Source organism: Ailuropoda melanoleuca, chromosome 2, assembly GCF_002007445.2.
Source record: "Ailuropoda melanoleuca isolate Jingjing chromosome 2, ASM200744v2, whole genome shotgun sequence".
Taxonomy (NCBI): domain Eukaryota; kingdom Metazoa; phylum Chordata; class Mammalia; order Carnivora; family Ursidae; genus Ailuropoda; species Ailuropoda melanoleuca.
Window position 1 is genome coordinate 129637692 of NC_048219.1, and position 25131 is coordinate 129662822.

The following is a 25131-nucleotide window of genomic DNA, read 5'->3' on the forward strand; positions in this document are numbered from 1 at the left end:
AGACAATCTGTAACTGTGTGGTAGTAGATAATAATTATTTACTATTTGATCCATGACGCATGAGGTCCTGGGTCTGGGCTGAAACCACGAGTCAGATGCTCACCTGACTGAACCACCCATGTACCCCTGTTTTGGGTTTTTATGGAGGCTTCATTACATAATCAAATGGACTAAGTCATTGGCTGTTGGCTGTTTACACCTTCACCCCCTCCCTTTCTGTTCCCTGGAGGTTGGGGAGTGAGGTAGGACTGAAATCTTTCTTTCCCATAAAAAAAAAAAGTTTATTTAATTGTTAAAATAATTTAGAATGGTAAAAAGTAAATGATCCAGACCAAAGATACTTGAACAGTGAACCAAATTGGTAGGAGCCAAAAAAGGTTTTGATTTTGAACTTACGCCAACAGAAATACTGTATTTTTCCTTTCCATATATTGATACTAACAAGCATTTTGTTTCTGGGATGACATATAGGCTGCATGGGCTGCATTTTAGAGTTGTGAGTCATGAATATTATTTCCTGAATAGTGTGTCTTTTCCCATCAGTAGTCAATGCCTGAAAACTAGATTGATTCTAGACTTTTTGTTCATTTCTCACTGTGTCTCTAAATTTGATGAGTTTTTATGTCTTATGGTTACTTTCTTTTCCCATTACTTTTGTCAAAAGGACTTAATTTCCTGCTATTGCAATGACTTCATAGTTGATTTTCCTACTTTCTGTTCATTCCATTTTTTTCATCTTCCACAATGCTCCAAGGATCTAAGAAGTAGTTGATCTGATGGTATTTCCTCATTCAGTAGTTCCCAAAGTTATATTTACACAAGTGCTATTCAATTAACAATTTGGTCCATGCAAAACAAGAAAAATAAGGAAAATATTTTGTACAAATAAAGTTAATTTACTTTAAAAGTCTGTTTTATTCTTTTAAATCCATCATGTTTTGGGAGCATTTAAAATGCCCCTTTTAAAAACCGGGAATGGGATTAGATGTTATTTGTTAATGTAGATTTACTTGCTTGTTAAAAGTGGTAATTCTTTCTGAATTTTGCATTAAAATATTTTTATTTTGGTCTCCGAAATTCAAAGGTCTTAGAATAACTGGCTTATAGCATATGGTCATACCCTAATTATGGCACATAAGGTGATTTGGTTTTGAAATATCTAATGAATTTCATTTCTTACGTTATTCCAGTTGGTTGATGAGGCTCTGTGGAGGACTGGGTGCAGGCGGCTTGTGCAGCCAAGTTTGTACTAAGCTGAAGCCACATTCAGTTAGCAAAATACCCTTTGTGCAAGGGATGAATGAAATCCTGATATGGCCCACTCCTTATTCAGCTTTGCATCTTTGGCTTTTCCACGTGTGCAAGATTTATTCTATAGAGTTACCATGAACTAATATTGTTCCCTGAAAGCATGCAGTATGCTTGTAATTGAAGCAAAAAGAAAAAGACACTTTGAACAATTATGGTTGAACATTTTTATGCTTTATGTTGAATAAATTGCTTAACCAATTAGAGAATTAGGGGAAGTAAAATTGTATGTTCTGAGTGATTTTTGTGTTATGGATGTGTGTGTATACTTATGTGTTAAAGGAGAAAATCTTGAGCTAAAGAGTTTTAATACGTACTGTGTTCAGTATGTACTCATTTATCTGTTTCTTGGTTTAATGATGAAAATTTTCAGATCAGAATTTTTAAAAAAATACCGTTTGTAGTGATGTATGACTGTATTTCTGAGAATGGGCATTAGATCCAGGATAAATTTTTTATTATTTGAAAAATCTTGGTTTTTTGGGACACCTAGGTGGCTCAGTCAGTTAAGCGTCTGCCTTAGGCTCAGGTCATGATCCCAGGGTCCTGGGATTGAGTCACACATTGGGCTCCTTGCTCAGCGGGGAGCCTGTTTCTCCCTCTGCCTGCCACTCCCCCTCTTCGCATAGTGTCTCTCTCTCTCTCACAAATAAAATCTTTAAAAGAAAAATCTTGTTTTTATAGTAGTTTTCATAATAAGTTTATAATTAATGCTTTTCTTGGCATTCTGTCCACCTTTAGGAACAGGAAACCAGTTCCTCAGGAGTTGGAAGTATTAAACCAAGAAAACAAAATGATTATTAAGATTTTTGCTCTTCAGTTTTTCCTAACCAAGTGTTTAATAAATACAGTTACATGGAAGATTTAATCTAAATCAGATTGATTACCCAGCAAAGTACAATTACAATATAAAGTAAAGGGACACATTGGTAGAAAGGAACAAAGACTATGAAAAAACCTACATGGTAGAAAAATTTGTGCTTATGAGGAATGAATGAAATTGGGGATTAAACTTAATAGACTGAATGCAAGCATTCTGTTGTTCCATCAAAACTTTTTTTTTTTTTTTAAACTTACAGTCTCCATCAGCATCTGCATCACCATTTCCATCTGCATGGTATAGTGAATCTGAGATAACTCAGGGAGCACGATCAAGATCACAAAACCAGCAGCGGGATCATGATTCAAAAAGACCTAAACTTTCCTGCACAAACTGTACATCTGCCTCAGTTGGGAGAAATATTGGACATGGTTTAAATGCAGTATCAGGTAAGAGCTAAATGTGTGTAAGAGTCTCTATATATGCATTTTGGACTAAAGCCCTCTTTCCAAGACATAGTGGTATTTATTAAGCAAGTAGAACCCATGTAAGATAGTGGGTCAAGTGTAGTGGAGTTTCTGAATCTTTAGTTAGGACTGCAACTGAAACTGTTTGGGATTTTTGTTCTAAATTTGATACAAATATCCTACACAAACAGGATTAGCATGTTTTGATTAATTAGAATAGCTGATATGTATGGTAATCGAATTGGTAAAAGTGACATGTATTTTGCTGGTTATTATAAGAAGTCAGTTTTTTAATTGTTATACTAGGAAAGCCAAATTTACTGATATATATTAATATTTCCTAACCTAAACATATCTTTTGTAAATGTTCTGGTTTATACTTATTTTTTAAAAACAGATTCTTTAAACAAAAATAGTTGGTATTCTAGTAGGAGTTCTGTATAAGGAATCTGAAAGTGAGGATTCTAGTCCCCTAACTAGCTCTGTGGCCTTGGACAAGTCACTTAACCATTCTGGGATTTAGATGACTTACCCATAAAGCCCCATACACGGTATTTTGTACTCAGAGACACACATTTGTTGCACAAATTGAAAAGCTCTTTTTTTTCCTTGAGAGGCAGGAGGCTCCCTCCTCACTTACACTCCCTTACACTTCTTTTCAAATGAAACACTAGGGAGTGCCTGAAATAGTTTTAAGGTGAGACAGAATTTGTGATGACACAGTTGGAAGATAAAATTCTTGAAATGCTATGTATTATCAGTTGAATTAGTGTGAGCGATTTCTTTCTATTTTGATAGGCAGGACTGCCTTGGGAAAGACACTGCCCATCTGAAGAATATTAAGAGTAGTATGATGGGTAAGAGCAGACTGTCCTTAACATTGTAGAGAAACACCATTGTGCACAAATATTTTTGGTATCTTCTGCTCTGTGAAGGCATAGCATTAAATATCCTGGGCCATTTCCCTTAAAGAGGAGGAATCAATAAGGCTATTGGGACTAGGAAAGGAAGAACCCAAATTTTCAAGGTAAATAGTTAGGAGCTAAAGTTTTGAGACTACCTTTAATTTATTTGTTAGATATGATTTCATTTTAAAATTTAGATTATGACTGCAACAATAATTCTTAGAAAAAGAGTGAACCAAGTGTGAAGTCAATGATAATATTTCTGATAAAATATCTTCAGTGTCTGTAGTAAAACATTTTCCATTTGAGATGGCTTGGTTATGATTTTGGCTGTTCTCTCCAACATCACTTTCATTGACTTTTCAGGAAATTCTGTATCTTTGGCAAGCTTTGCTTTTTGTTCTGTAATTATTTTACATAATGCTTACGTTTTATGGTCAGATGTTCTAGAAAGTGACTGAGACATTGGCATCATAGATGGGTGGTAGGTTTTAGTGTGAGAGAAGATGTGTTTGAGTAGGAAATAATTCTATAAGTGATGAGTTCATTAATGAATAATTTTATGTTTTGCTGAATTTTGCTTCTGATTAAAACTATGTAACTTCAAGATTCCTATAATAAATTACAATAACCTCCCTGTGTAATACTGAAGATTTGTCATCAGAAATCTTGAAAGCTTTCTCTGAATTAAAATGTCTTCAATTATTTTAAGATTCTTCATGGAGACATAATCAAGTTCCCAGATCTTCATCAGTGGTACTTGGATCATTTGGAACTGACTTAATGAGAGAGAGAAGAGATTTAGAGAGAAGAGCAGATTCTTCTATTAGTAATCTCATGGATTATAGTCACCGAAGTGGTGATTTCACAACTTCATCATGTAAGTATAAATTGTATTGTTATGTGTAACTTATCTAATAATGTTATATTTCTCTGTGTATATCATTATAACAGTACAAATGAATACATGAAGTGTACCGTATGAAGATTTCAAAATAGCTTAATATGTATTTGAGTACCTTATTTGTTATATTTTAAAAAATAAAAAGTTTAAAATAGATGTACATTAGTATCTAGGTTCTGTCTGCGTAATTTTCTTGTGCTTTTCTTTTTAAGAATGCATATGTTCTAAAGTATACTAAATAATTTTTGTATACCCCAATATCATTTGCCTTATACAGTTGACCCTTGAACAATGTGGGGGTGATGGAACCGATCCCATTCCCCCAAGTACTGGAACTTGAAAAATCTATGTATAACTTTTGAGTCCCCCAAAACTTCAGTGCTCAAGCCGTACTGCTGACTAGAAGCCTTACCAAAAACATACAGTTGACACATATTTTTTGTAACATGTATTATGTAATGTATTTTTAGAATAAAGTAAGCTAGAAAAAAGAAAATGTTATTAAAATCATAAGGAAGAGACAGTACATATAGAATACCTATAGTATTTACTGAAAACAATCCATGTGTAAATGGACCTGTACTGATCAAACCCATGTTGTTCAGGGGTTAATTGTGTAGTGTAATGAGTACTTAGAGTTAAATTCTGACCTAACTAGCTTGAAATCAGCATTTTAAGGCATAATTTAGAATTACTTTTGTTTAACGTGAAATGTGCCTTTATTTTCATTCAATTGCAATAAAGACTCACACTGTTTCTCTCAGTGTACATTAAGGTTAAGGTTTTCAGAATTAAATACCATAAAACAAAAATACTGAAAAACAGAAAGTGCTTATTGAAGTTGACAGATCTAGCAGGCAAAAGTGGAGTTTGATTTAGATTGAAGAACATACATTTGTTCTTAAAGGTGTAGGTTATTTTAAATAAGCTTATTGGGACAAGCCTTTGCTTAAGACCAGTGAAAACATCTTTTTATTTGCTTGGCTTCAGATGGAGGAGCTGTAGTATATAGTATCGATACCGTCTATGAGGTCTACAAGTATAGGATAGAATAGATTTAGCCACTAATGGTTTATCCCTTCGTGAGGCTCCATGTGTTAGTAGTAGCAATCTCACTCTTAAGCTAGGAGTATAGATGAGTATTCTTTATAAAGAAATGCAAAATATTTCTCATCCCATTTCAAGATTTGAACCACCAGTAGTATACTTTTCAAAACTGCAGCTACCAGGGCCCTGTTCTGACTCATAGCTCCCAGCAAGTATTAAAAAGTAGAGGTATGTCTGATAAGTAACCAGAGATAACATCCACAGCTCTTAATTTGAAAGAAAAAAGATTGGAGAAAGTTTTAGCTGTTAGCAAGGTTTGCCATAAAATTATAAGGATGATAATATTGGTGTGAAATAAGTTTAAGCTTATCACGGAATAAGAAGAATCTCCAAAACACTGTCTCCCTATGATTATTTTGTCTTTATTTGTTGTGAGAGTGCTTTACAGTGAATTATTTGGCCCACCTAAAATTCCTTGTCCATTTAGATATTATTTTACTATATCTATTTCTGAGCAACAAATTCAGACTGTTAAACCTTCAACAAGTTAGTAGATTTAGATGTTTGTCTCATAAGCTGAGACACATTTCTTTCTTTTCAGTTAGCAGCAGTACTGGATTTTATCACAGGTAGAGAAGGAGAAATACATTATGTTTTTTCCCTATAATAGTAGTTAAGCTCTTTATATTATAGCAGTATTTGGTTTGAATCCAGTGTTTCACTTTGCAGTAATTAGTTAATAAATGCAAATTTAATAATACTCATTTTATTTCATGTAATTGGTATCTTTCTTTTCTTTCAAAAATAGATGTTCAAGACAGAGTTCCTTCTTCATATTCACAGGGAGCAAGACCAAAAGATAACTCAGTGAGCACTTTACAGTTGAATACATCATCCACAAACCACCAGATGCCTTCTGAACATCAGACCATACCATGTTCTAGGGACTCTAGTAGACATTCTCTAAGATCAAATTTTTCTCCAAGAGAATTGGAATCTCCCCAAAGCAGTACACAACCTGGATTTTCTTACATTTCAAATAGAGATGAAACCTCAACCATAAGCAGTTCAGATAGGGTTGGTTCATCTCAAAGATCATTTCAAGAATCTTCTGACAACGAAGGTAGACGTTCTACCAGGAGATTGCTGTCACGTATAGCTTCTAGTATGTCATCTACCTTTTTTTCGCGAAGATCTAGCCAGGATTCGTTGAATACAAGATCATTGAGTTCTGACAGTTCTTATGTGTCTCCAAGAATCTTGACAGCTTCACAGTCTCGTAGCAATGCAGCATCAACTTCCGATGTTCCTGATAATAGGGCATCTGAAGCTTCTCAGGGATTTCGATTTCTTAGGCGAAGATGGGGTTTGTCCTCTCTTAGCCAAAATCATAGCTCTGAGCCGGATTCAGAAAATTTTAACCAAGAACCTGAAGGTAGAAATACAGGACCATGGTTATCTTCCTCACTTAGAAATAGATGCACACCTTTGTTTTCTCGAAGGAGACGAGAGGGACGAGATGAATCTTCAAGGATACCTACCTCTGATATACCATCTAGATCTCATCATATTTTTAGAAGAGAATCAAATGAAGTGGTTCACCTTGAAGCACAGAGTGATCCCCTTGGGGCTACTGCCAACAGATCACAAGCATCTGCAGCTTCGAGTAATGCTGCTGTGGGTGGTTCCACATCAGATTCAGCCCACAGTGGAAGAAATACAGGAATAACTGGGATCCTTCCTGGTTCCTTATTTCGATTTGCAGTCCCCCCAGCACTTGGAAATAATTTGACCGACAATGTCATGATTACTGTAGATATTATTCCTTCAGGTTGGAGTTCATCTGATGGAAAAAGCGATAAAACTAAAAGTGCACCTTCAAGAGACCCAGAAAGACTGCAGAAAATAAAAGAGAGGTAAATTTGAATATCTGTCATAAGTCCATAAAGCAAAGAGCAGATTAGTGGAAGAAGTCCTTTTCTAAAATGGTTTCTCATAACATTGGTATCTGAGATTTCTTTTCCTTAAAATTTATATCTACTAAGATGTTAGATTCTCAAAGGAAATGGATGAGAATTAATGAAGGTAGGCACTGGGAGTATAGATTGCATCAAGAAATATTCTAAAGATTATTTTTAAGCAACTTTTGATACAGATGCACAAAAAGACAAAAATCTTAATCACTTACCCTGTTACTTGGTAGACCATTGCTAAATAGGATTGGTAAAGGGGCCCCAGTGGTCATGGATTATCAAAACAATCTGTCTTAATTTTAATATGATTCATTTACCATTCATTTGTATTTCTTATCTCAGACTCTTTTTCGGAATGAGGTAAAATAATTTACACAAATTATTTTGTTTTTGAAGTCCAGGTATATACTGAATATTCTTTGTATATTGTGACTATTTTATAGAAATACTAGTTTAAATTCAGGACTTAGAATCTTTTTATGCAGATGTATCTTTGTAGAGTTGAAGATTGCTTAAAAATCTCTGGTAAGAGGGAAAAGATGAAAAATCAGAGATTTTAGTCCCAGCTTATTTTGTCATGTTAGTGTACTTAGTTTTTCCGTCTAATATAATTTTTATAAAAAATAATTTTCCTGATAAAACGGATCAGGATAGTACATGTAAAGTATGCTCGTAGGGAGAAAAGACTCAGGTAAAGTGAAGGCTGTGGGGTGCGTTTTTGTTTTTTCTTGTTTTTAAAGGCCTAACGTGATAGAATTTTTGGGAAGCATAGTTGTTACTGTTGTGTTTTGTTTTGTTTTGTTTTTTTAACAAGAAATACATTCAAATCTCTAGGCATAAAGGGAGCCTGAGGTGTTGGACATTAGGCCACTACATTCCCTTTTTTCTTTACGTAGGACAAAATGGGACTATTCTCTTCCTGCACTTAAAGTTTGTTATTTTTCCTTGGAGAAAGATTCACTGCCCTGGTAGTGTTAGCTTTAATGTCATTATAGCAACTCTTTCATGCCAGCAGTGGACCAAGGTAATGGGGGTTTTAACAAAAAATCATACACACACAGCTACATTTTGCATTTAAATTAAGTAGTACATGTTGCCTATTAGAGAACATAGGTTAATGGAAAGGCTTACGCTTTAAAAGCCTGCCCTGTAAAAATCAGGATGATTGAGTAATATTGCTGCGGGTAGGGGAGATGGGGAATTTAAAAACCTATTGGTTTTTACTATGATTTAATACAAAAAGTTTTATCAGTATAAATATTTGGTTCTGATAGCATGTAAATGAAAAAAACACAAGTCATTATTTAGTTTATTGAAGTTGTCCTGAAAGTTTTTTTGGGAGGTGGGGGAGAAAAGTGATAAGTATGTTCCTTTATACTATTGGATTGAAGTAGTCTGTGATACTGTAGAAATTAAAATCTCTTAGGGATGTTTGTAAAGTGATCGTGAAAAATAAGGAGTTTGAAGTGTGATATCAAAGAAAATTACTTAAAGCATTTGAAGAATTAAGAGGAGACACCCTGTTTCATTTACCTTTAAAATATTTGTAATTTTCATTCTTACTGAGCTGGTTTTTTTATGTTGGTCACTGTTTTTTAAGGTTTTTTGGTTTTTTCTACTCAGAATGTGAGTAGACATAACAAAGACATTGTTTGAGAGTAGGTATGATTGGAAATGACCAACAAGGATGAGTTATCATAGCTCTGTTTATGAAACGTTCCTTCCTTTCTAGCCTCCTTTTAGAGGACTCTGAAGAAGAAGAAGGTGACTTATGTAGAATTTGTCAGATGGCAGCTGCGTCATCATCTAACTTGCTGATAGAGCCATGCAAGTGCACAGGAAGTTTGCAGTATGTCCACCAAGAGTGTATGAAAAAGTGGTTACAGGCCAAAATTAACTCTGGTGAGATTTACCTTTTTATGTATTTTGTTTTCACAGTTTTTCCAAGAGATGGTCATATAAATGTATTTTATTTAGCAAATCTGATTATAATTTATTGTCAAAGTTATACTTTATACTCTTATCAAATGTATGTTATTTTTTGAAGCAAAAAGCCATTGAAGAGCATTCATTAGTCTTGCTTTATAAATTTAATTTATCATAGTGTTTCTTATATTTCATTAACCCAACAAACTACTTTTTCTTAGATGTTTGATAACTCTAATTGATTATCACGGTTGATCCTTATATCATGTAAGATCCTTTTGAATTGAAGAAATAATACTTAACTATTTACCAGCTATGTGTCCTTGAGAAATATTTGTTTCTAATGCTGTTGTGCAGTAATACTAAGGTTATTACAGGGTTTCATTGTTTATTGAGTACCTGTTAGGGAGCCAGGCACAGTTCTAGATGTGGGATCTGGAATGGTAAACAAGACAGACAAGGCACTTGCTTTTGTGGTGCTGTTGGGTGTTAAAGGAATGCCTTGTTGAGGTGAGGCCATTTAAACTGAACAAGAGGAGCTATTCCAAAATGAGGGCAAGAGCATTCCAACTGAGGAAACTCCTAGTGTGAAAACTTTAAGGTGGTAACATGACAGGTGTGTTTGAGGAACTGAATGAAATGCAGTGTGGCAAGAATATAGTTAGTGAGCTAGGAGATGGGTGATACAGTTGGGATTAGAGAGATTAGTGGAGGTTATCTCACTTAAGACTTTTAAAACTAGTGTCTAATGTTTAGATTTTTGTCTAAATGTGATGGGAAGCCACTGAAAGGCAGGGGAGTAAAATGATTTTATTTTGGCTGCTCTGTGGAGAATGGATTTTAGGGGGACAAGAGTAGAGGCAGGGAGTCCATCCACGAGGCTGTTTTACAAGAGATGGTGATGGTAGTGGTAGAAATGGATGGATTCTGGTATGTATGGGAGGTAGATTCTATATGACTTGCCAGTGGATTGGATGTGGTGAAAGAGAAAGAACAGTTTGAGAAGTTTGTATTTTTGCCTTGAACAACTAAGTAAGTGATGGGGCCATTTACTGAACTAAAAGAAGAGTAGGAATGGAATAAGTGTGGGGCAGGAAATAAAGAATTCTGTTTTAGGCAAACTGCTTATTAAGAGAACCATCTAAAAATGTCATCTAGGCAGTTAGCTAGACAAACCTGGTGTTTCAGGAGATAGTAGTGCTGAAAGTTACATTTTGGGGAATTAGAGCACATACATACTAATTTTAAGCTGTGGGATTAATATCTCTAGAGCAAGAACAGGTCTCAAAGGAGTGAGGCCAGGACAGAGCCCTGGGGCACCCAGGCATGTATTGGGAGCAGAGGAGATTTGAGGAGTAGCCTCAATCTGGTAGGAAGAACACTTAAGAAGATGTAGTGTTGTGTAAGCAAAAAGAAGAAAGTGTTCTAAAGAGGGTATGGTCAACCCTGTCAGGTATCACAAAGAGATACAACAAAGAAATGGCAGTTGGTAACATGAATGTCCTTGGTGACTTCAGTTTCTGTGGAATGGTGGAATCATGAGCATGATTAATGGAATTGAGAGAAAACAAGGTAAAACAGGAGACAGCCACATAGACGCCTCTTCCAGTAAGCTTTATTGTTAAGGAGACTGGTGATAAGGGGGAGGAAATGGGAAGTAAAATGGGGTCATAGGACATGTTTTTGTTTTAGTTTGAAGTGGTGGGAGATTCTGGTGCATGTTTTATTTTATTAATAAAAGACATAATGGAAAGAAAGGTTTTAGCCTTTAATAGGAAAAAAATTACTTTATATCTAGAAGGTAGATGCAGATGTTGATCGGTTTGTTGCTTTGATGAGAGAATGCTTGCTTGACTTCCTGTGTAACTGCTTCTGTTTTCTTAATAAAATGAGGTAAGGTCTTCAGCTGATTAGGGGACAGGGTAAGAGATTTTGATGTATAGGGTTTTTCTGGAGGTACTAGTATCCATAAAAATCTGTGGCTATGAATATGATTTAAAAATGAGGTGTACTTTTTTTTAGAAGCAGTTTTCAGATGGTTGGATATGGACATGGATTTGAGTTCGCTGGGGTTGGGATCTTTGCTAGGCAAATATGATGAAGAGAGTTAAAGATATTCGTGAGAACATAGTTGTGGTGGCCATGGAAAGTAAAATCAAGAGGGGGAATAAGAACATCAGGAAGTGGTTAATGAGAAAGTGGTAGGGTTAGTGTCTTTGAGTCTCATTGACTTTGAAGAGAATTGCCAGGTAAACTGGAATGATGAGAAATTGTAGGTACACTGGAGAAAATGCCTAAAGTACAGATTTAGTGGTAGTGCAGTAAACTGTGATGATAAAGTCAAGGGTGTGACCATAGTGGATGGCTGGGGTAGGGAAGGGTAATACTTAGAAGCTTGGATGTTGAGGAAGTGTGTGTGAATATTGAAATAGCCAAGAAGTAAGTTGATAAAGATGGAAAGCCAGGTGCTAACATTATTAATGAAAGAGGAGGGATTTAGAGTTTCAGAGTAACAATAGGTATGGCTTTTATTTATTTATTTCTGCTTCTTGGTCTTGAGGTACAAGGGGCTGTGGGAAAAAAGAATGTATCATTCTAGAGGGGCACTGTGATTTGGGCATGAAGATGAAGAGATTAATCAAAAAAGAGATTGGTTATGAGAGAAAATTTACACCACGAATACCAGAGGACATAGTAAAAATGACTAGTAGGGTGAGAAGGGTGGGAAATTAGATCAGATTAATAAATGGACACACTTGTATGAGATTGATGGTTTGATAATAGTTGGTGACATGGGAAAATCATGGGTGAGGTATGATGGCATTAATACTGATTTTAATAATCTTTTGGAAGACTTGGATAACCTGTTCAAGCTGGAGATTATGAGGCTCCTGGGAAAATTTTGTGTGTAGCTAGTTAGACAAGGTCTCCTTGGGGTAGGGGACTACGTTTTGTATTAAGGTAATCTGATCCCAAAGTGGTGGGACAGACCTGTCTCACCTGTAGCAGCCTTTTCTTAGTCATTTGGTGTTAATGACAGCCTCTTGGCTTTCTTGGTCACTGCCCTGGGGCATTATTAAGATGAAGTGAGTGTTAGCATGGAGGCTTTGGTTCTTGACACTGAGTAAGGGCCCAGGAATGTTAGACATTACCAAAATAAAAACAACGTGATTCACCTTCTGATAATATTTGCAGTTAGCTTATTAGTGTTGTGTAGGCAGAAAAACAGATAATACAGTGTGTTAAGAACATTGGCATTTTGGAATTAGACAAGACTGGATTGGAATAATGGCTCTAACACTTAACTGGAGGATCTTGAGTAAGTTTTTTAACATTGGTTCTCAACCCTCACTGCTAATCACAATTCCTCATTAGAGTTTTTAAAAATATAGATGCCTAGATATAATTTTGGACATTCTTAAGTAGTTCTGGGATTGGGCCTCAGTTCCATTATGAGTAAAACTGAGTAATATTTACCACATGGTGGTGTTGTGAAGGTCAGATGAGATGATGTTTATGAATAGTTTCTCATAGTACTGAGCATGTGGTAAATACTCAATTTGATGGGTTTTGTCAGGTTATAATAAGTACTTTCTAAGATAAGGTCAAATGAATATAAAGATCTCAAGATCTGAACCTTCCTGATAAATCTTCACAAGTCTTTCTCATACTTATATAAAAGTCCCATCTGGTAGAAGATTCATTCTGGTAAAAATTGATTTAAACATTTATTAAGCAGCTGCCATGTATGGACTGTTAAATTCTGCAGGATGTGCAGAGATGAATAAACCAAGTCTATAGACGTACGAATTTAGACAAATGCAGTCAGGGCCTACTGAATGAGGTGGGGTATATGTGGAAACAGCCCTGGACTAAACAATGTAGGTATAAATGGACTTTTGTCAGCTGTAGATGACCTTTTTGAATGTTGTTCTACAAGTCACTGAATTCCTAGAAGAGAAAAAATGAATCCCTAAGAAGTGTAAGAATTTGTACTAAATGGTCTATCTCCAAGGTCCATATTTTATAATCATACTTTTCCTGCTTCTGAATCAGAGGATAGTGTTAGGAAATGTCTGCTAAATATCTTTCACATTCTTTATAGTCTCCTTCAGGTCATAAAACGGACTTACCTTGAATTTAGTTCAGTGGTAAATACTAATTTTTTTAATTAAAATATTCCAGATGGCATTTTAATTTCAAAATCTTAAATATGTTAGACTCTTAAAACAGAAACAACAACCACAACTAGGTTTTATTCATTCCTTGAAATACTGTGAATATCTTATGTAATTTGATTACAGGACATTTTGAGACAACATACTACCTCACAATAGCACTCACTTTCTGTTCAGGTATTTTCAAAAGAAAAATGCATATAAATTACTATTGCTGTCTTGGACTGTATGCCAAATTTGGCTTTTTTTTTTTTTTTAAGATTTTTTATTTATTTATGTGACAGAGACAGACAGTCAGTGAGAGAGGGAACACAAGCAGGGAGAGTGGGAGAGGAAGTAGCAGGCTCCTAGTGGAGGAGCCCGATGTGGGGCTTGATCCCAGAACGCGCTGGGATCATGCCCTGAGCCGAAGGCAGACGCTTAACGATTGCACCACCCAGTCGCCCCAAATTTGGCTGTTTTAAGAGTATTAATAGCTCCTTGAAGACAACAGGGGTTATACTTTTTCCCTTCTAAATCTTGGCACATAACAGTCAACAAATGTTAGTTGAATTGAATCTAAACCTCTACCGTGTTAGTCCCATGACTTCTCAAACTTTCAGGACATCTTTCTCAGTTTAAAGCTCTATGTGAAAATAAGCCAGAAGCTTAGGAGTAACCAGTAACTGAATGTGTATGGGCTTGAGGGGAGCTTCCCCCCCCTCCTGTTTTGTGATAAAATACGTATAATGTAAAATTTTCCGTTTGACCATTATTAAGTGTACAAATCAGTGGCATTGAGTATATTCAGAATGTTGTGTGACCATCACCACTATGCACTTAGAAAATTTTATCATCACTGCAAACAAAAACTGTATGTATTAAGCAGCAACTCCCACCTACCCCCTCTCTCCATTCCCTGGTAACTTACTTTCTCTCTGAATTTGCCTGTTGTGCATAATTCATATAAATAGAATCATATTATAATATTTGTCCTTTTTGTATCTGCTTTATTTTACTTAGCATGTTTTCAAGGTTCATCCATGTTACAGCATGTATCAGAACTTCATTCCTTTTACGGCTGAAAGGAGCTGTTTTTATCTAGACAGAGGTGGATTCCTTTTTTTCCCCTCCTTGCTTATAGGGAAGGCACATTTCTTAGAGTACAAAAGGTCTGTATTGTCATATCAGAGATACTGGCCTGGGTATAGGTAACTTGTTGTTTGGGATACTATATTATTTAAAATTGTTTTCATGGCATCTTGCCAAGGTACTTGAGGAAGTAGGAAGTACAGATGACATTCCTTTGTCAGCTTCCCACCTCAGGGGTGGGGGATGTATATGCATTTCTGGGAGGCAAAGAACAATAGATACCTAAATAGTGGACGTGGGCCTAAATACCATAGATTAGGACCTGACAAGCACAATAGTGTTACCAGTGCAATCTTACTTCTTTCTCCCTTTTGATTTTCTATATTCTAAGCTTAAAACTTTACGACGGGCGCCTGGGTATCTCAGTTGGTTAAGCTGCTGCCTTTGGCTCAGGGTTCTGGGATCAAGCCCCCCACATTGGGCTGCTCAGGAGGGAGTCTGCTCTTCCCTCTGCCTCTTCCCCACTCCCCACCCTTCTCAGGTTCTCTCAAATAAATAAATAAAACCTTTTTTTCTTCACAAGGAAGAATGTTTTGTGGAGACATAGCAGAACTAAGCTTTACTTTTAATTTTACCAGGTTCTTCATTAGAGGCTGTAACCACCTGTGAACTGTGTAAAGAGAAGTTGCAGCTTAACCTGGAGGATTTTGATATTCATGAACTACATAGAGCTCATGCAAATGAACAAGTTAGTATATTTTGCCTAATTTGGTAAGTGTCTATTCTATGCATAAAGGACAACTCTTGAAGAAAAGATTAAATCATGGTCAGAAAACCTGCACTGAAATAATAATAGTAATGTTTTTAATATAATTAATTCTGTTATTACATTAGGTATTATATGATTTTACAATTTTGTATTATTTTTCCCCTAACTTTCTAAAGTGAAAGGCAAATAACCAAGTCACAGATTTTAAGTCTAAGGTAAAATTCATCATATGCTTTCTAAATAAACTTGAAAATAATAAAAGCTTAGGAAATTAATCCCAGAGTAGTAATGTCAGCTTTCTCTCCCCATAGCTGTCTCAGTTGTGAATGCCTCTCTGAGTCCAGAAAATAATTGAAACACCGGTCCACAGATCTGCATCCTAGCTCTGTATTTTTTATGTTAGGAATAATTTTTTTACCTACATATCTAACGCCCCCGTTCTTCCTCCTGTCTCGTTCCCTCTACCCTCCCTATTTCCCCCTATTCCCGCTTCCACCTTTATGTTGACCGAGTTATCTTACATGAAATCACTTGTTCCAAGTTCACATTGTTTCTCTTTCCTTCAGTATTGTATCACTACAGTCATGCTGTTACTTATATAATGAATAATGTCGGGATTTCTCCGATCATATTAAGATTTTATTTCAAATATTTTCCTCTCATTTCTCAGATTTTTTGGTATGTATTGATCACTACTCCTCATCACCACCCCCCATTGATTTGATCACTCTTAGAGCTCAGTATTTTTCCCTTTTTAAAGGAAAATTCAGGGGAGGAGGGACGATGTTGAAAGAGATTTCAAGGATGACTCTAGGACCATACTATCCAAGTGTGCTTGGCATATTTGTGATAAAAAGAGATATGATGGAAAGAGAATGCATGAATGCTGGAAAAACACTTTTTAAATGAAGGAGTAATGGACACCTTGCCCCCCTTTTTTTTAGTTGAAGTGAAGTTTAACGTAACCATTTTAAGGTAAACAGTTTATTGGTTCTAGTAAATTTGCAGTGCTGTGCAACCATCACCTCCATCTAGTTGCAGGACATTTTCCCCTCTAAACGAAAATCCTATACCCATTAAGCAGTTGCTCCCTCCCCCTTCTCCCATCCCCTGGCAACCACCAATCTGTGTTCTGTCTCTATGGATTATCTATTCTGGATATTTTATATAAATGGAAACACGCAATATATGATCTTTTGTGGACACTCTTCACTTTTTAAATGTGGGAATATGGATACCCTTTGAAAATCAGGTTAAGACCAGAAACACTCCTTACAAAATATACATAGACACAAAATCTGTATATAGTTTTAGGGATTCCCAGATCTTTTGAAGCTGATTGCTTATATCCGGGTTAAGAGTTACCGATCTAATGAATGAAACATTAGGCAGTTGCTGTAGTACAGATGCTACTCTAATGTTAATTATTGTTTTATTCTTCAATGAAGAACACTCCAAAAGGTACTCGAAAGGGAATACCACTTCAGTAAGGAACTGTCTTAAATTCTTAAGACGTCTCTCTAGACAGCTGGACATTGGTATTTTAAGTAATAGTGGGGGAAAGTATGGAAAGGCGGAATAATGCAAAGAATTTTGTGGGTTTTTTTGTTTTTGTTCTTGGGGTTTTTTTTGTTTTTGTCTTCTCAAAATTTGAGTAGGTTTCAAAGGATGGTTTTCTCCTGCCATTCTTTCTTAGGGGCTCCGTCATGTCTCTTGAAGGTGGTTTTTGGCTTTTCAGTATAGCTGGGAATGTTTTTATTATTTTCAAGGATTTTAATGACCTGCCTCTTAAATAATTTAGGAAATACTAGGTGGAGTCATTATAAAAATGACAGTCTTGATTAAGCTTCCTGGCTTTAACATCTTTGTTCTTTGTGAATCATGGATTCTAGTGGACTGACAACTACCCTTATTTAAATACAGTTTATTTTTTCATTATCCAATGCCTTCATCTTTTTCAAGGTGATAACCATTAAACTCTTCTTTTAATCTTCTAGACACATGATTTCCTTTTAAGTTAAAAATAAGCAATTAATGAAGTATTTAGAGAAACTTTTTTTTTTTAAGATTTTACTTATTTATTTGACAGAGAGAGACAGCCAGTGAGAGAGAGAACACAAGCAGAGGGAGTGGGAGAGGAAGAAACAGGCTCCTAGCAGAGGAGCCTGATGTGGGACTCGATCACAGAACGCTAGGATCACGCCCTGAGCCTAATAAGGCAGACGTTTAACGACTGTGCCACCCAGGCGCCCCTAGAGAAACTTTTAATCAGTTTGAAATTTGAGTATTTTGAAGAATCTGTAATCAGTAACTCGCTCGAGTTTGTACCAAGAACATACAGTTCTTAATTTCAGATAAGTTAATTATCAAAAATGATGCAATTTACATATAGTTCATGGTTTAACAATTACAGAACAGATTATATTTTTTTAAAATAATTTTTATTTTGTTATGTTAGAAGAACAGATTAGATTTTTAATAAAACGATATATTCATGTTTTGTATTCTTAGCTTCAAAACAACAGAAAAGCTTTGAACCAAAGAACTATTTTTGCCCACTGCAAATTTCTATGCGATTGATACCTGGAAGTTACTTTACTATCTTTTTTTTAAGTTCATTTTTATATTTGCTGTTGCCTTTAAGTTACTTAAATTACATAAGAAACACTTGACCTATCAGAATAGGATTTTAGTTCTGTAATATATTGATATAGCTGTAGATGAAATGCTAATTTTTAGGTAAACAGTTACAGCCATCTATGTAAAGAAATCTATTTTGAGCTTTCTAGGGAACAAGAGCATTCATTCTACCATCAAATGATTTTTCCCACTTTTTTTTTTTTTAAGATTTTTATTTATTTATTCGACAGAGATAGAGAGAGCCAGCGAGAGAGGGAACACAAGCAGGGGGAGTGGGAGAGGAAGAAGCAGGCTCATAGCAGAGGAGCCTGACGTGGGGCTCGATCCCATAACGCCGGGATCACGCCCTGAGCCGAAGGCAGACGCTTAACCGCTGTGCCACTCAGGCGCCCCGATTTTTCCCACTTTTACATAGATAATTACATAAAGGAAGACTATTTGAACACATTATATAGCATTAGTAAAATTTATGAAGCTATGAAGGATAGCTTTTTATTTCTTTTTTTTTTTTAATAGATGGCTCTGTATCCCTTCCTAGGAACTGGATATAAATACATTTCCTCTAGTTTATCAGTATACTATGAGTAGTCAATCTCATTCTACTAATTTTTCATTCTCCATATTTTTCCTTTTCTCTTGTTTGCTTCCCTTTTGAAGGCTGAGTATGAGTTTATCAGCTCTGGTCTCTACCTAGTTGTGTTATTGCACTTGTGCGAACAAAGCTTTTCTGATATGATGGGAAATACAAATGAACCAAGCACACGTGTCCGAGTAAGTAATATTGGAGTGGGGGGAAAGGGAGGGTGCGATGCTGCAAGGGTTTGCTTTGGAAAGCACATTGTTTTATATGTTCACATTCTATTTTCTTTGGGGAGCTCTTATATTAAAATGTATCTTAAAAATAAAGTTATTGTAGATTTAATAGAAATTACTGTCTTTCTTACTTCTGTATCAAACAGCCTAATTTTTTCATAAAGTTATTTTTAGAGAAGTAATTTTCTAGCTCTTGAATATTTTTAGAGAAGTAATTTTCTAGCTTTTGAAGGTAATTGGAATATATTTCAGTGAAAAACAGGGATGGAATTGAAAACACCTACGGGAAATGCTCTTTTGAATTTGGGAGGGAAAATCCAACTCATTATTACAACTTAGAAACCTGACGTTGAAATTGAACTCCAAAAACCAAAAGAGTATGGGAAATTAACTTCAATTTCATTTGTTACTATCCTATAAAAGATTACTAGTGTACTAATTTTTAAGCATTCGTATTACAAACTACTGAAGATAGGGACTATTGTGTGTTTACTCTCTTCACTCTTATCTTAATGTAACACTTGAGCTAGCTGTCTTTTAAGTGCTCATAAATAAAGTGATACTGCTTACCTCAGTATACCGAAGGAAATTTATACTCTGCTGCCTTGCCCATTTTGTCTGGCAGGGGCTCGGTCTACATCTCATTACTCTAGCATTGTGAACACTTCATATCTTGTAATGTGTTCCTAAACATATACTTCAAACTATTTTTAAAATGTTCACTGATGATAAAAATAGAGCCAAGTTTCTGGTGAGATGTAATGTTTCTATTTTATTTTGAAAATTATCAAATAACCAGTACATACACTGCTTCTAAATTGGTTAAAAAAAAATTTTTTCTGTAATCCTGTGAACATTATTCCTGTGAGTCTTTTGGACAGATTATTATCACTGAGAGAATAAAGAATGAGCTATCAAGAGCATTCAGAGTTTGAGCAAAGATCTCTTGACTTCTAAGAACTTAAGAAATCGTAGAACCTAAATTTAGTAAATGCCATAAAATTATTTCTTAAAAGGTGACTTTTTAAAATGAAGAAACCTTATGTAATGCATATAATAAGATCTGTTGGATTCATGCCTTTGTAAAAGATAGAAATTACATTCAAGTGGAAGTCTTTACTGAATTAAAATACTTTTGGAACTATCAAATTTAGGCAGGAAAATGTTGATTATTCCTGTTTTGTTCTGGTTTTTTTTTAATTGACCACTAAAAGTGAATTCATTTGTGTCCAAACTGTAATGGTTTTAATTTTTTTCTCTGTAATTTTTTGAGGTGTTGTATTTATGCAAGGAGACAGAATGCCATTGGATAAAATTATTGTATCTGTTTTCAGTTTCTACACGATTCATGATTTCTCCATGACCATTTATATAATGATTATATACAACATTTAAAAGATAATTTCCTAAGCTTGTAATTTTTGATGTGGGGGTAGAAAGACCCCTATTTAAAGGCTTAAAATGGTGTTTGACTTTTTTAAGTAGAAATGAATCTCCTATACTGATTCTCTTTTTAGATCCATTTGCAACATTTAAACTACTATATTTCTTTCTGCATTGTTTCTAGTTTATTAACCTTGCAAGAACTCTTCAGGCACATATGGAAGATCTCGAAAGTAGGTGGAATTTCCCCTTCCCAGACTTGTTGAATTTACTTTTGCAAATTAAACCCACAGAGCAAAACCTAACTGTATATTCTTTCTACCAAATTAGAGCTTCATTTATAGGCTTAATAATAACAAAATAATTGACTTGGGAAAGATGGGTTGGGCAACTGACAGTTTTTTTAAAGCATATTTTTTTTTTAAAAATTCTATTTTAAGGTACAGAGGGTGTATTTAAAGTATTTCATTTTAAATAAAATTTTATTTTTGAACACCTTAATTTTAAAACTTTTAATCAAAAAGAACACATTTACTGCTCAAATCACACTTCTAAATCAGATTCGTGTGTGTGTGTCCATGAAATTTTGCTTGTTACTCAGCTTTGTCAGATCATTAAAGGTTTTCCCTGGGTTTGTTAATAATTCTAGGAAAATAGGGGTGAAAGATTCCTAATTCTGAGTCTACAACAGAAGCCATAGTGTTTTTTTTGCTCCTTGTTCAGGTCCTCATGGACCTTTAATAGGCAGCCAGCTCCGCCAGCAGCTCCAATCTCTTAAGATCACGTTCCAGCATTAGGACTTCTGCCTGGGCTCCTATGTGAAGGCACTTAATGCCCAAATCTTTACAGGCATCTGCACAGCTTAACCTCAAAGTCCTACAACCTCCAGGGTGCTTCGTATCAGGTGGGCACAGATATTGGTGGCTCTGAAACAGTTCCTGGGAATCCAGGATTACCCTACCTGTTGTACTTTTTCTCCTAAAGCAACTGGCTCCCCATGATCAGATTCCATTACACTCTGAAGTGTTTTAAAATATGATTCTCCACTTAAGATTATCTTCTGTACTCCTCTTCAAAATACTTGGAGTGTTATCTGTAGAGTGTGTAATGTTTTTACCTTTAGGGAGAGCTCAGCATCCTTTGAAGTAAAGTTTGAGAGGGATTTGGTTTTCATGGGAACCTTTTAATGTCTTGAATATTCTAAAACATGGATTTTTGTCATTAAGTTTATACTATTTTTAAGTTTTGAGAGGATTAGAGGTGTTATACAACTAGATAATGCATTTTCACATTTCAGTATGTGTGAAAATGGTATATAAAGGACTGAGTGGTATACAAAATGGGAATTCATTTGGTATAAATATTTTTTCTTTTATACCTTCTTAGTTCGGATCCCTTGTGTTGTCTAACACAGAGATCTCTTTTTTGGTAAATTATGATTTATACTTTGCCAGATGAGATGATAGTAATTTGTTTCACTGTATATTTTTCCCAGATTGCTTGTTTTTTTTGTTTTGTTTTGTTTTTAAACATTCTCATTTAGAATTTAGTTTCCTAAACATAGCAGTGTCTACTCCCAACATGTGAGAAAGATGGAGGTGAAATATGCCCAAACTCAGCTGTGAGTGAAAGATGTGGGTGCTGCAAGCTTACTCCTAAGTACCAGAGTTTTCATATGTTCTAAGACTAAGAGTTGCTTCTGACTGAATTTTCTTCTCCTGTGGAGTTAACCAAATAGAAAACATGAGAAGTTCCCTGAATAGCTGTTTTATTTTTTAGTTTGATATTTCTCCATGATACAACATGAAACTTAGCCATAGGATTTACTCATTCATGAGCTAAGTATATGCTTGATGCCATTTATTAAAAATGGATTTAAGATTCTGCTAGACAGAAATGTGTAAACTTACGTTTCATCCATACATGTAGCATACTTTTTTTTGTTGATTCCATTTGCTGGGTGCTCTTAAATACTGGGTCCAGTATTAATACAGGAAGAGTATACATTTAACCGTTTTGCCCTTGATAATAGGGGAAATGCTGGTTGGGTGTTTATTTTAGTGAACTTCCATTTTCCTCAACACACAGAACAGTTTATAGAATACATAGTTTTTTTTTACTTATGTCCTTCCTATTGACATTACAGGATGTGTATTCTAAACTTCTGGGCTACTTTAATAATAAATTGATGTCAGAAATATTGCAAAAGTGATGTTTCTGACAACGTGGAGGCACAGGAATAATCTCAGCAAAAGGTTTTTATTGAATCCGATTAGTTTAACTTCGGCTGTGTCTATATAAAGCATTTTTGACTAAATAGAGCTTGTCTTGGCATTGTATAGACATAGCTTTGATGTAAATTTCAAGAACACCCATAACCTATTCTGTGTACATTTTTTTTCATTCTCATCGGATGCATCAAACATGCAGCAGTAATAAACCAGATTCTACTCAGGTGTGTGAGAGCACTTGCCATAAGTTCATTTTTTCTCTAGTGTCTACATCATTAGCTACTATGAACACAGATTGATCTCAGCTTTTTAGAAGACGTTTCTTGAAGCACATTTTTAAGCATTTTCATTTTTATAAAAACTAACCTAACAAAAAGATGTGGGGGTGGGAGCATTGTGGATGGGCATCACCCACAGTCAGACCACCCTAACCCTGTCATAACTTACCATTATGACCAAACAGTATACTAAATTGGGATTTTTATTTTACAAGTCATTGCTATATTCTGGCTTCATATTTACCCTTCCATTCTCATCCCTCTTAAAATCATTCTTGATCATCCTGTTTTCTTTCAACAGCTTCAGAGGATGATTCCGAAGAAGATGGAGACCATAACAGAACATTTGATATTGCCTAACTTCATATAAGACAAATGGATGATCTGTGAACAAGTGTTTATTAAAACTGGCAATTAAGTGTGAATTAATTTTGTGGGGGAATGCCTACTGAATACATTGACTATATATACATATATATATATGATGAATATATATATATATAATGAGTATATATATATATATACACACACACACACGGATGTCCTGTATATATATATATATATATATATATTCATTCTCTAGTATTGCTGAATTAAAATTCTGCTGGACCTTTTAACATGGCCAGTGTGAATCTGATGTTTATGAACTGGTAATCAAAAAGTATTTTTCTTTTAGGTGAGTGGGAAAGCGTTACCCTTGTTTTAGATATCTAAGCAAAGCTGACGACTCTTTTTTGTGTTCTGATTACTGTAGTCATATTTATGAAAAATGGTTCATGTTTTAGTCTCTTGATAGTGAAAAAAGTGGGACAAAATATGCTTTTGAAATAAAATGGCAAATGGCACCTAATTATTTTTCCTTTCAAAATGCCTTACGTTGCAGTCTCATTTTCATAATCATTTGCTTCCAGTGTTTCTAAAAAATCAATTGGGGAGTAAGTTATGAAAGCATTATATTAGGTTTCCAAATTTAATATGAGTTCCAGATTCACTTAGCAATAAAATCTAATTTTTAAAAAGTATATAAATATAAAATGTATAAATGATGGATAAATTTTTGTATTGATTTGCAAAATGCAGATTATATTTGATAGGCCATAGTATGTAGATATTCCTTTTAGGAATATTACAGCTGTAAACTATATCAGAATTGCCCATCAAACGCTATTTGGGAAAAAAAATTATTGCAATCTCAAGTTAACGGAATATTTTTAAATCCCACATTTAAAGTTTAAAACACTGGTTTTCAATGTGTTTTTTAGTGTTGTCACTTCTTTATAGATAAATATGGTATAAATAACCTGTTTGGATTCTGGTCGTTTTTAACTGTTCTTGGTAATTCTGAGCATTTGTTTAGTGACTTAATATTTTTCACTACTTTTGGAGAACAGATTAACATTACCTATTCACCATGAACAGATCTACACTGTGGTCATGAGTTGTGTATACTTTCATAACACTGTATATTTCCTCTGTCAACACCCTTATGATACACTTTTAAACACCTTCAGGTGTTTTCAGATTAAATAAAGTCTTGTGTTATGGCAACAAACTACATTTTCAGAAGCTAAGTAGAAACCATGTAATTTCTCAGATGTGAATCAGCAGTTTGCCCACACAGTTTGTTGGTCTTCATGTAAAACCTTGGCTGGAAATAAAGTGCATACTGATTGATTTGCTTTATAGTTTGAAATGTGTCCTTTTAAATTGGTGCTGAGTAGACTTCAAACCTTAGAGCCAAGAACTTTATTAAAAAGTAAAATCCTGTTTCATACAAAAATATATAACTGTTTCTAAAACATTTGCTCAGCTCACCAGTTACCTTTGCATTGCCTTAAAGAAAAAATATAGAATTTAAGGATGCCAGGTCCAGTATCTGTTGTCTGGGTTTCAGGGATGCTTTGAGTTTGAAACATTTACACTATTAATAGAACTCAGCATGAAAATTAAGTATCTTCTGATTAACCCATCAAACTTTTTAAAAATTTAAATAGAAAACATTCCATTGGCATGCAGTTTATAGTTTTGTTATATTAAATGCTAATGACACAGATACGCAGTGGCTTGAGCCATTCTTGTAGTTCCTTAGTACTACTTACGATTTCATATTTCAGTATTGTATAATCTTCCAATAGCCTGTAAGTGTGAATTAGAGGGAATAAGGAAGAAAGGTCTTTTCATTCTTGGTAACTTTTAAACCCTAAACAAATAGAGACCATATGCTATTCACTATAAAATGCAAATTCCTAGGAAAATGAAGTTAAAAGTAATAGTCTCTCTAGATACTTGCCAAATATAAGAATTTATATTGTCCTTATTAGCTAGAACCAAGATGTTCAAAAAAGTAATTTATACATTTTGAATGTAAACAAGCACGTTTATGTTACTCTTAATGTTAAAAATACATACAGATTTGAA

General features: G+C 34.8%; 1 protein-coding gene across 8 annotated transcripts in view; it reads left to right on the forward strand.

The window, feature by feature from the left end:
* The window catches only part of MARCHF7 (membrane associated ring-CH-type finger 7), a 50208-nt gene extending 25807 nt beyond the window's left edge, over window positions 1-24401 (forward strand). The window contains exons 3-11 of one of the 8 annotated variants that reach the window (XR_002144457.2): window positions 2388-2577; window positions 4213-4380; window positions 6260-7367; window positions 9157-9326; window positions 15238-15347; window positions 18666-18779; window positions 20389-20437; window positions 20928-21108; window positions 23015-24401. Coding sequence is in view for 4 of the 8 variants with exons in the window: in XM_019809139.2 (XP_019664698.1) it covers window positions 2388-2577; window positions 4213-4380; window positions 6260-7367; window positions 9157-9326; window positions 15238-15347; window positions 18666-18779; window positions 20389-20568 (2040 nt within the window). In the remaining 4 variants the exon portion in view is untranslated. Of the gene's footprint in view, window positions 1-2387; window positions 2578-4212; window positions 4381-6259; window positions 7368-9156; window positions 9327-15237; window positions 15371-18665; window positions 18780-20388 lie in introns of all 8 variants that reach the window. The other 7 variants (XR_004620582.1, XR_004620588.1, XM_019809138.2 and 4 more) reach the window with 7 other exon arrangements.
* The last annotated feature ends 730 nt before the right edge of the window (window positions 24402-25131 follow it).